We start from the raw sequence: 13,331 nt of genomic DNA on the forward strand, positions 1-13,331 counted from the left end.
GGACAGATTTTAGAATCATGTAGAGTACTTGGATTTAAAGTTACAGACACAAAAAGGTGTCCAGAAAAAAAGGACTGAAACAGAGCGGTTATAGACTAATATAAGTGGTATTTTCAGCAAACTATTTCAAAAACATGTTTTGGGGACTTCAGAGACCCATATTAATTTGTTGAAAAGGAGGATAATATGTGACCTTTAAAAAATATAATAAAATACAAAATACCAGTACTCATGCCATCCCTAGCGGTTCTACTGTTTTGCAACGTTTGGTATTGAACACCAGAAGGTTCCATCGCAGAATGAAACTCATTGTGTTCTGCTGTGCATTTGGAACTTCCAGGCTTATGTCAGTATTCTGTTTTACTTTTTCTCTCTCAAAGAACAGAGAAAGAACTGCCTGAAGAATACTTGGCAGGGAATTTATCGCTGCTGTCGGGCCGACACCTTGTATGTCCAAAACAGTTACAGTTACAGGGAGAGAGAGAGAGAGAGAGAGAGAGAGAGAGAGAGAGAGCCTGTGTTCCAATGGAGCTAATAGTTATTTAGTCAGAAGCTTTTGTTAATACATTTTTTTTATATTTATAAACCCCTGCAGATAGACTTGCAGTAACGGCAGTAATGGCAGACATAAAAGCTCAGAGCAGGTCGCATCGCGACATGTGAGGGAGCTTGTAGATCGGTCGTTTTCGCTACTTTTGTGCGACACTGTCATACGACAAAGTATGAAATAGAGCATTAGTTTATGAAATACAAGGTTTCTGCCCGACGGCATGCCGTGGTCATAGCACTGAGGTCATGCTGAAGGAGGCAGGCATTAAATCTCACCTGCCTTTATTCTGCACCATGAACCAAATGGCCCATAGTGACATGAAGCTGGTTTCATGATGAATGAGATTGAGAGGTCAGTGTGAATAATGAAGTTGCTATTCATGGTTCATAATTATTATTGTCTGTAATGTTTGGCTTCTTTGCTGTAATAAAGAGAACTTCTTTAATTAAAGCCGTTCATGTGTTTTCTGTGAGAGTGGCTTGTGGTCAACGTGGAGAGCAATTATAATCATGATATGTGATGATGGATAGGTTTATTACATTCAACATCCCACCATTGAATTGTATGTAAAGATATATAATACAGTATATATAGTATAGTAATATAATCATCATAAAAAGGAAATAAAATGTCCACGATCAAAATGGCAGGTAGTGATGAGATTTATTTAACACACGTTTCATCCATCAGAGCTTTCCCAGGTCCGTGTTCAGTAACAAGGAAGCACTGCTGGATGAGACTATGATTGGATATAAGAAGAAAATCTAAATAATAAAGCATTGGATAATAAAGCAACGGATAAGACATAAATAATTAATATTTTCTGTACAAATAACTTGCATACACAATGTTAAGGCCAGCATACTAATTCTATCCAAATAAGCCAGGATACAAATGTTATCCAAATACATAGGAGAGAGACCTCTTATGGATTACAGGATAAACGAGATAAATTGGAAGTGATGAAACGGAACAATGAGCGGACAAAATGGGAACTGGATCACTACAAAATTTAAACTGAAAATATTTTTTCTCTGAGTGGATACAATTGGTAACCTGACCCGAAAACCTATTTTCTGTTTACTAAAGAGCTGGAGAGAGGTGGGAACTCCTGTTATGATTAGTATTGTAATAACAGAAAGAGGATGGCGATAGTTCAAACTAAGTCCTTGTTCAGACCACAACGTGACACAGTAGGCTAGCCACTTTCAACCTGGCATCCATATGTAACTCAAGTCACCGGCGCTCTGTTTTAAATGTAGCCTTATTGGTTTCACTCAGGGGTCTTTGGCATTGTCAATATTTGCCAAAATTAAAAAATGTCCATGGACACAATAATAACACCAGAAACACAATACAAAGAGATAGCCCTAAAATGACATGTCTGTAACTCTCGTCTCCATCTCTCTCTGGTGCTAATGAACTCTTCCCTATGGCACTCCAACACAACAACTCTGACATTAGTCTTCACACTACAAACATCACCACGCCGTTTTTCCAAAACAGCATTATAAATATCATCCATTAAGACAACTAGGCCTACATTAATGACAGCACACAGTTTAATTGACAGTGATGCATCACTGCAAACCAGCATTATTTATATTAATTACTTAACTCACCTGCTAAAGTAAGGAGGATGACAACAACAAGACCAGTTGGGCACGTTTTGTTCCATATTCCACATTGTCTTGGTTTTAGAGAGCATGGCAAATATTAACTGTTCCCCAAAGTCGTGTGTTGAAACTTTATATTCCATAATGCCCGAGAGTGTTGTTTTTACTCAGAAGAAGTTCAGAACGTCTCTTCAGCCTGTGTTCCGTCAGCAGCACTAAGGGGCCCTGTCATAGCTTCCAGTCATACCAGTGGACATTTCAAAACAAGAGTCATTGTATTGGATATTTGTAAAGTGATCATTCAACACATGTTTTATTTTGAAATGGTAGCAGCCTACTACAGGAAATAGATGCAACAGATCAGGACAGAAATTAGCTGCATGCATGATTTGAGGCATTTTGTTCCAAAAATGTGTTATGCAAAAGTTGACCCGCTGGTGGCGCTATAACAGGCCAATGTGAGAAGGGAGGCATCTGTTCCTTGACCTAGTGGGAATGTGCTTGCAAGATTTCACGCATATCGCAGGCTGTATTCATGAATTAATTTAAAAATAAAGTGTGCATGCGTGTGTGCGTGCGTGAATGAATGAATAAATAATAAAGTGTGCGTGCGTGCGTGCGTGCTCGCTCGCTCGCATGCACGCACGCACGCACGCACGCACGCACGCACGCACGCAAGCACGCACGCACACACGTGTGTGCACGTGCACTTTATTTATTTATTCATTCATTCATTGAATGAATGCGTTCGTGGAACGAATGCTCACTACGGTCATCTGTATTTTTTAAGCCCTGGGAAACCCACCTTAACGCCCTCATTAGCATAATGTATGCAAGCATAATGTATGCGCAACACGCCCACACGCATTTCCAAACCATGCACCAGCCCCAATTTTCATACGTCGACTAAGCTCCTCCCCTTCATTTACATACGGTCGTCTGCATTTTTTACGCGCTGGGAAACCCACCTTAACGCCCTCATTAGCATAATGTATGCGAGCATAATGTATGCGCACCACGCCCACACGCATTTCCAAACCACGCCCCGCCCCCAATTTGCATATGTCGACTAAGCTCCTCCCCTTCATTTACATACGGCCGACTGCATTTTTTACGCGCTGGGAAACGCCACTTAACAGCCTCATTAGCATAATTTATGCGGACCACACCCACACGCATTTCCAAACCATGCACCGCCACCAATTTTTTTAAGTCGACTAAGCTCCTCCCCTTCATTTACATACGGTCGTCTGCATTTTTTACGCGCTGGGAAACCCACCTTAACGCCCTCATTAGCATAATGTATGCGAGCATAATGTATGCGAACCATACCCAAACGCATTTCCAAACCATGCCCCGCCCCCAATTTGCATACGTCGACTAAGCTCCTCCCCTTCATTTACATACGGTCGTCTGCATATTTTACGCGCTGGGAAACGCCACTTAACAGCCTCATTAGCATAATTTATGCGAACCACACCCACACGCATTTCCAAACCATGCACCGCCACCAATTTTTTTAAGTCGACTAAGCTCCTCCCCTTCATTTACATACGGTCGTCTGCTTTTTTTACGCGCTGGGAAACCTACCTTAACGCCCTCATTAGCATAATGTATGCGAGCATAATGTATGCGCACCACGCCCACACGCATTTCCAACCCATGCCCCGCACCCCCATTTGCATAAGTCGGCTTAATTTACATAATTAATGCGTGCGACGCCCACAAAACTCATTACGTTAGGCCCACTCGTTAAGTCAGAGTCCTCCCTCTTGTTGAAACCACTATTCCACTATTAAGTTGGAACTATTGCTGTATTGACTTTTGACCTCTAAGGACCTCTAAGGACCTTCCAGGGAGAGTGCTCATGTGCGTCTTGCGGTGACACGCTGCCTAGTTTCTTCTGCTCTGAGCTGTTTCTGTTGTTTTTTTCGCACTGTTTTTCGACATTGCACTATTAGGTTGTGTTGGTAGTTTCTGAGTATGTGTCTTGTTTAACAATGACAGTGAGATACTTGTTGCACTAACTAGCATTGACTGCTTTGGTCTCTTTTTGTAAGACACTTTATGTATATACTTATATTTAATTCGCCCCCTCTATTGATGCACCTTCTCTTTTTTGGTACTGTACTGCTCTTGTTTTTACTCTTATCTATTTTTTCCTACTTCTCTGTAACTTTGTAAATAACTGTATACTGCTGTGCTACAACTGGACAACTAAATTTCCCCCTTGGGATAATAAAGGTATCTATCTATCTATCTAAACCACGCCCACTCGTTAATAGCAGATCTACAAGCTCACAACGCGTCTTGATGCGACGCGTTGTGAGCTTGTAGTTGAAACCACGCCCACTCGTTAAGTTCGACTCCACCCCTTGTATTTGCGTGTAATTACCACGTCAGCGCGGTGACGAGAACGCTTGTCATGCGGCCTCATTTACAGGAAGGAAGGAAGGAAGGAAGGAAGAAAGAAAGAAAGAAAGAATTTGCCTAAATGTGTGGGGTTCTTAACGAGGAGGCAGTAATTACGCACGCACGCATACACACACACACACACACACACACACACACACACACACACACACTTTCTTTGTTTATTTATTTATTTATTCATGTGTTCGTTCATTCATTCCAGGGGCGGAAATAAATAAATAATTAATTACATAAATAATCAGTCTCGGAAACAGTCAGGAAATAAATAAATAATCAGTCTCGGAAACATAGTCGGGAAATAAATAAATAAATAAATAAATAAATAAATAATCAGTCTCGGAAACATAGTCGGGAAATAAATAATTAAACCAGTAAGACTCCCTAATATATACTGACTGCGTAGCGATTTGCGTGATTTTAGGGCAAAATCTGTAGGAGTAGTGTAGTGTAGTAGTTTTATTGTTTTATTTTTTAAATTGTTTCCCCCTGACTTGGAAATAAGCCAAAAACATTACTAGGATCTCCTTTTAGTTGAGCTTGTACCAAATCATGTTTATTACGTATCTATCTATCTCCCTCCCTCCCTATCAATTTGTCACATGCATTCACATTGCACTGAACGCACGCACGCACGCTGCGCAGGTCAGCTCAGCAGCTGGCTTTTTTTTTTTTTTTTTTTTTTCCACAGAGCTCCAGACTCAGACACCGAGGTCTCGGAGGGCACCCAAGCCGGACTGCGTGCTCTGGCTGCGGCCGCGAAGCGGCCGCGGCCCCCCTCAACCCACTGGAGCCAGGTAGAGTCAGTAGGTCCCCATCAACAGATGTCGCTGTAGCCAAGGAATTCACACCCAGCCTGCTCACCTGACCAGGAAGTCCAACCAGTCTGTGAAACAACACTGCTGCTGCTGCTGCTGCTGCTGCTGCCTCAAGGTAGGTAACAGGGTTAAACTGCTCCACGTTGTCACAGTAATCATTGCTATAGAGTGCTTGTTCAGTAACAGTGTTAAACGGCTCTATATTGTGACAGGAATCGTTCCCACCGAGTGTTTGTTCACTAACAGTGTTACAGTGTGATATGAAAGAATCCACATGAGGGCAGTGTTTCCATTCTCAACTCACTGAGTTGAACAGAGGGCGGAACCCAATGCAATAACAAGTCCTATTATTTAGAAAGGAGTCACGTCAATGTCAGCATTTTTTTTTTCTCTCTCTCTTTTTGGCAACATTTTTTAAATCATTTTTTTAAATCATTTCACAATGTAAAAACAAAAATCCTTTTGAGAAAAATGTAATGACCTATACACAGTATCTATAGGCTGTGTCTGTGTATATTCTGAGTGTAGATGTTGTTGTACTTTAACCACTTAAGCCCTGTGTCAGGGGTTCCCAAACCTTTTTGTCTCAGGGCACCCCATGAATATTTTTGGAGCGGTGAAAGCGCTCCCAATAGACAGGTATGTCCGTGGGTGGCTATGTCCCTGGCTATGTCTGTAGCCTGGCAATACCTTGCGTGGCCACACAAGTTAAAGGAGGGGCGCTGTTGTGCAGGCACACACACACACACACACACACACACACACACACACACACACACACACACACACACACACACACACACACACACATGCACACAGATCTAGAACACACAGAATGTAAAAACATAGATCTAGAACACATAGAATCAAAAACATAGATCTAGAACACAGAATCAAAAACATAGAATCAAAAACATAGATCTAGAATACAGAATCAAAAACAGATCTAGAACACATAGAATCAAAAACATAGATCTATAACATATAGAATCAAAAACATAGATCTAGACCACATAGAATCAAAAACAGATCTAGAACACATAGAATCAAAAACATAGATCTAGAACACATAGAATCAAAAACATAGATCTATAACATGTAGAATCAAAAACATAGATCTAGAACACGTAGAATCAAAAACAGATCTTAAACACAGAATCAAAAACAGATCTAGAACACATAGCACTTCTAGGGCACTATTTTGCAGACTAGACACACACACACACACACACACACACACACACACACACACACACACACACACACACACACACACACACACACACACACACACACACACACACACACAGGGTATAGCTGCTCAGATTCACCGCTCCACTTCGAACCGAGGTTTGATTTTTTTAATCCGAGGCACCCCTACATTATAATTTTCACTCCCAGCACCTTATATTTATAGCATATAGTCGTTGTCGGGTGGAAACCTTGTATGTCCAAAACCGTTTTGTATTTATCATCTATAAAAGGTACTTGCGAGGCGTTGTGTGCTTGTAGATCGGCTATTTCCACTATCAATGTTCTTTTTTAAAGTGTAAAGTTGTCAAATATGTCAAACATTTCTTTGTATATTTAGGTTATGTGTCAAATCTGCCATGTGCAACTTCAAAGCCAACAAGCCAAACAGCAATGTTATTGTCAACGACAAAACTACAATTAAATAGTTAATCGCAATTATTTGAGTGACAATTAACGGCCCTATGTGTTTTCTCTGCCTTACAGGAGCAGTATCGTTTCTGCTACGACCTTGCACTGGAGTTCATGGAGACCTCCTAAACAAGCGGGGTTGGGAGGAGGAGGAGGAAAGAAAGAAAGGGAGGAGAGAAGCAGAGCATCTTTTCACCTCCCGCGTGTCTGACCCTTCGCTTCACGCTTAAACGTCCCAGGTCCCCTCGGCGTTGGCCATTTTTTTTCGTCGCATTCCATATCGCGTCCCTCCTCTAGTGATAGAACATTGTGATCAGCAGCGCACGTCGGGGGAGACGCCAAATGGGCAACGAGCGAAACCGTACTCACGGGACATCCCGATTTATAGGCAGCGAGTGGAAATGTTCAGCCTCTCAGACTCTTGAAAGGAAGGGAGGAGAAGAGTGGAGCGGAGGAGGAATGGTCTCAACTACCGTTATGTTTATTGTACAGTTTGTTTGAGTGCCAGCGGGCCTCTTATCGTGTTTTGGGCCCTGTTTTTAACTATTTAACCACTCACAGCCCTCCTAAGAGCTCAATGCTTCATGCTGTTACAACCGCAGTACTTAATATACCCTTTAGATGGCTCCCTTTCCCCTCCCTGCAACACTATAGCAAGCTACAATCACAGCATTATAACAGCTTTCGGTGGCAGACATTTTAGCCCCTCAGATCCTGCTCCGTTGCAGTTGCTAAGTAACTCTTGTTTCGATGCTGATTCCGTTGTCGGGCATGTCACCATGGTTCTTATAGTTTGCAGGTTTTCCATGGTGTTAGCTTGCTAAAGATCACAAAGTGCACTGGTTTTGTTTTACAAATAAATATGAGGTTCCATGCTGGACAAAAGTAAATTAAATCCTCTTTGACTGACGCCATTCAGAACCAATGAGACCTGGGTGGGCACACTGTGGGCCAATCAGATCATAGATCACTCTCATGGTTATGGGGTAAAACGTTTGAGAACCACTGCTGTATAGGTACACATACACACCTGTCCTCCGGTTTCTGATGACAAAAAAGAATGGGTGGTCTGCCATGACTTGTGGATACAAAACCAAAGTCCTCGTCAGGGCTATCATTCCTGAGAGAGAGAGAGAGAGAGAGAGAGAGAGAGAGAGAGAGAGAGAGAGAGAGAGAGAGAGAGAGAGAGAGAGAGGTGAGTGGGATTCCTTTGTCACTAACACACACTAACAGATGGGGGCAGTGTTTAACGATATTTGAGAGAACTTAGTAGAAGAGATGCTGAATGCACCTGAATTCCTAAAATCATGTACTGTACTGTCTATATGGAACTACTCACTTTCAAAATGAACTAGTTCAAGTTCAAGTTCAAAACTTCTAATATGAACTAGTTCATTTTATAGTTCATAATTCTACATTTAGAACTAAAGTTCATGGTTCCTCAAAATTAGTTCTTTTTTTAACCATAATATTTTTATACTTTTGGCTATTCAAATGTATTTTTTTAGACATTGCTGCAAGCTATTATTTGTCAAAGTTATTGACACAGCCCATATAGAACCACACACAGCAATTATTTCATCCAACTTAACATTGAGGTGCCCACAATATTTAGGTGCCCAGTGCCCAGTCTTCCTCACCCTATTGTGAAGGCAGACGCTTCTAACCGTCCGCGTTGGTTAAAATAGCTGATCTACAAGCTCACGTTGTCTCGTGGATGCGATGCGTTGTGAGCTTGCAGATCAGCTATTTCGGCATGCTGCAACACACGTCACACGACAAAGTATAGTCAGGCTTTACTTGGGTGGGAGACAACGTACCGAGGAGGAGACTCAGCGCTTCATGTAAAGAGAAGCACACAGCTGCAGACAGCACCGCTCAGGCACTCACATATCAACGTCCACGAGCCTGCAGCTGGGTGCTATTGGAGCATGTGAATGCAAAGAAAGGCGAGAGGACAGGCGACCGCGGACCGCCGCACGAACGGGCTGAGCGGGCAGACGAGCGCCGTTCACGGACGCCAGAATGAACGCGTTCGACAATAACGTTCATCAAGCTGAAACAAAGAGCGTTCAGTTCACGTTCGCCCAAAATATGAACGTGTTCATGAACGATCGTTCATTGAACGCGTTCGGGTACAACACTGGGAACTAGATGGAACTTTTTTTAGGTATTTTTCAGGTGTTAAGTTGTTAAAATGTCTTTGAGAAAGTACCAATAGAAAGGGACTTTAAGGAATGCTATTTTGAGACAGCGAGTGGTTAATAATGACAATGATGATGATGATGATGATATTGATGGTTACCTGATCCAGCAGCTCCCTCGGAGCCCTCCTCAGTCACCTCTAGGTAGGCCTTCTGCACTGCCTTCCCAATGTACAGGTCCTTACCGTCTGGGAAACACGCACACGCACACGCGCACGCACACACACACACACACACACACACACACACACACACACACACACACACACACACACACACACACACACACACACACACACTTGCTGAGATGTGAGGACGTTTGTGAGAGAGTGAGTTGCTGTTGATATGGATAAGTAATCTCAAACTAAAACCATATGCACTAAACTCCACTCCACTCCCATTGGGGTTGTATTGTGGTAAATGCTAGTTGATTCATAGTAATAAGAATTGGCAGGTTAATGAGAAGAAGCTCTGCTCTCTCTGTTCCATCTGTCCAACTTGGAACCAAATGGACCCCTGCGCTGCAGGTCCATTTGGTTCCATTTGTACACTGTCAGAGTTAAGCCCTTTGCACACAGGCGCGTTTAACCGCACGGATAAAACGGACAGTATAATTTTTTGAAAAGAAAACAATGATTCTCTATGACCTCATGCACACCGGCTCCGAATTACGTTTTTTTCTCGATCGAACCCAGTTCGATTTGTGCGTCTTGTCGCATGCGGTAAAAAACTCATCACTCCTTTTATGACTTTGGATCCGCAGCGCCGATTCCGCACAGCCTTGCACACCAAATCCAATGCGTTTTATTCATGCCGCAAACGAAAAAAACGCAACTGTCCTGTGTGCAAAGGGCTTAAAAGCCCCATAAGGGTGCATAACTAACATTCATTTTGCTTGGGATCCTTAGAACCCCCTCAACTGACCACTATCCTCTATTCTTTTAACCAAATTGAACCCGAGCATCCCTACTCTCCAGGCGAACATTCAGCGAAAAGGCTTCGTGAGCTTGTAGATCGGCTATTACAGTAGTAGAAAGAATTATACCTCATTTTGTTATTATCATGTCTTTCCCCGCACGATATGTTCTGACTATCTGAATATCATAGAGGTCAAGGTGACATAGTAGCACAGGCCTGATATCTGTTGTTTAGAGTACAGCTTGGTCCCATGATGACACAAACACGTTTCCATCTTATCTTTGTGTATATAAGTAAGTAAGGCTCTCTCCCTGCTTTCCCCAGAGACCTAATGAACCACCACTGTGAATGTTTCATGTGCTGCTCCCATGAGCTCATGTATGAAACTTCTATCTTATAATGTCAAGTGTCTCCGACTCCGTTTGCCTCCACAATTACTAATTGATACAAAATTCCACAACTCTGGTACCCTGGTATGTAAGTTTTAAATAACAGCTTCTATCCCCATCTCTCTCTCTCTCTCTCTATTTCTCTCTCTTCCCCCTTCTCTCTATCCCCCCCTCTCCCTCTCCCTCTCTCTCTCTCTCCCCCCCTTCTGGATCTATTTTTACTGCATTATATGACAGCACTGACCTGACCAGTTACCCTGGTTACCTTACTGTACTGTATCTACTGAAGTGAGGCACTGCAGTAAGGAACAGGCACGTTGGATCAACTGCTCAACATGCTGCTTAATTTCATTTAATTTCAGTCTCTTTTTACTCAACTAGTCTCTTTCTTTCTCCTTATGTAGGCCTAGGTGACAATGGAATAATGGCACATTTAATTTCAGGCTTCACTTTGTCTAGCTCCCTGTCCGTCATGTGCTCATTCTTGTTCATATTATGCACATGACTGTCTGTGGTTGAGTATTCAATGTATTTCTGTATGTGTGCAGTGGTTAAAGAAAGAAATCTCTGAAAAACTGAAGGTTTTTGTTGGGCCAAGTCCCAGTCCTTTCATGCTATTTGTGAAATAGTATGAAAGGAGTTCCCCCCACACCAGCCCTCTATTTAAAACAACAACTGCATAATTTATACAACTATGATGTTGCGGTATTAGCATTCTAAAACTACTGCACGTTATGTTCCTGCTGTTCTACATACAGGCAACGAGTTGAAGATATAAGAAATTGAGGCTTTGCTTTTATGAAATATAAGAATCCATTAAGGTTTTATGTTATGTAAGAATGTATTCTATTGCCTGTTTGACCAATTAAAATCCTCTTTAATCTTACATAAAATGTATATGTTTTTGTGTAGCGCTTTACCAGTCACATGATGCAAAGCAGCAGTGTTAAAGTTACAAGCCAAGAGACACAGAATATGAATCTGTGTGCGTGCGTGCGTGTGTGCGTGCGTGCGTGTGTGCGCGCACGTGCGTTTGTATGTGTGTGTGTGTGTGTGTGTGTGTGTGTGTGTGTGTGTGTGTGTGTGTGTGTGTGTGTGTGTGTGTGTGTGTGTTCCTGCCATCTCACCAGTCATGGCAGAGAGGTCAGCATCCTTGGTGAAGATGTTCCTGATGCCCAGAGCCTGCAGAGTGTCCTTCAGGTCTACCTTCTGCTCCACCTTGAACCTGAACAAGGTACAGTACAGTACAGTACTCAGGGCCACATGCATACACATGAAACATTTTCTGTGATTTACTGATTTACTACGGCAACAGCTAATTACACAGTCAGCAAAATGGACCTGGCTAGTAGTCACAGTTGTTTCATTTAAGTTTATTTAAGAATTGTGGAATCTCTGCAATATGGAGCCGTCAACCAGCTCCGAAAAGAAAAGCTAAATTCAGTGATTCTGAAATGGAATTGATTAATAAAGTAACAGAATACTGAAACGTTTTGGACGGATGCAATTAAATTCCAACTGAGAGAAACTGAATTTGGGCGACTGTTGCTCAAAAAAGCAAATGCACTAGAGTCACAAAATGAACTTCTTTTTCTTTTTTTTTATATATATATAAACTTTATTCCACAAATTTCTCACATAGCCATCAATTCACATACCATACATACATTACATTGTATCTTCGACATTTGTGCAATAAATCACACTGAGCAAATAAGTATGTTCATTTCTTAAAAATCTTAAATTGTTCTTAAAGTAAGGTTGGTGCTTTCTTTGTGGTTTTTCTTTTTTTTTCTTTTTTTTCCCCAGCTATTCTATATACCCCTACCCCCCGAAGCTAAAGAGAGAGAGAGAAAGAGGAAAGATAAGAAAAAAGAGAAAAGAAAAGAGTTAAGAGATTAGAGAGAGTAAAGGAAATAAAGAAACCAGCATGTTAACTCAACCTCGAGTGGCGCTTTATGTGTAAATTATTAATATTTTATTTTGGATCTCAACAAAATGAACTTCTGTAATGAGATGGCAGGACATTAGTGCTATGGATCTGTGTATTACAGAGGACGTGGGCATTCACTGAATGTGTGTTTTCTGGTTCTATAAATGTGTTTGTTAATGGAACAAGAACAAGCCTAAGTCTGTGCAATCCATAACTCCATAACAAACAAATGCACCAGACCAGATAGTGCTTGACTACTCATTGCTGTGATGGAATGGGACATTGTGGGGGAGCTTTGAGGTCATCTTTAATTTCTCCCAGTTGAGTCATTATTGCATGACTGCTTAATCTATAGGCGATCGATTGATGATTTCTTGCCTGGGGGGAGTTGAGAAAAGATTTCCTTGTGTTTGTTTATTCTCACCGTGCCTTCGAATCCTATCTGTATCACCTTGCTGCAATTACATCTCCACCACAACCTCCTGTCTTTATTTAATGTAGCCTACCTGCACCTGCTCTTTAGAGCAGCGTTTCCCAACCAGTTGGTCGAGGCCCACTTGCAAAAAAAAGAGTTTTCAATGTGATACTCAAAGTATACCACTTTAGTTCCATTGATCCAAGCCAGAACATTGATTGATCATCTGACCACTGAATACGGCAGCCAAATGGCCGCTTTCTTTTTAACCAACCCGATGGGCTTCTGTGTGGCGCAGGGGAAAGGTGCCTGCCCACCACCGCGGAGGAGAATGGCTGTGTTCGAGGGTGGGAAGCCGGGCGTGGACGGCAATCTCTGTTGCTGTACTAGCAACTC

General features: G+C 42.1%; 1 protein-coding gene across 1 annotated transcript in view; it reads right to left on the reverse strand.

Annotated features, from left to right (window-relative positions):
• Positions 1-13,331, reverse strand: part of LOC308301152 (neuroserpin-like) — a gene marked incomplete at both ends in the record, with an annotated part of 34,507 nt that overhangs the window by 5,755 nt on the left and 15,421 nt on the right. The window contains 3 exons of the mRNA XM_080745044.1: positions 8,008-8,196; positions 9,382-9,468; positions 11,715-11,812. Of these exons, the coding sequence (XP_080601170.1) occupies positions 8,008-8,196; positions 9,382-9,468; positions 11,715-11,812 (374 nt within the window). The remainder of the gene's footprint in view (positions 1-8,007; positions 8,197-9,381; positions 9,469-11,714; positions 11,813-13,331) is intronic.

Source organism: Nannobrachium achirus (assembly GCF_963921795.1).
Source record: "Nannobrachium achirus genome assembly, chromosome: 16".
Classification (NCBI taxonomy): Eukaryota; Metazoa; Chordata; class Actinopteri; order Myctophiformes; family Myctophidae; genus Nannobrachium; species Nannobrachium achirus.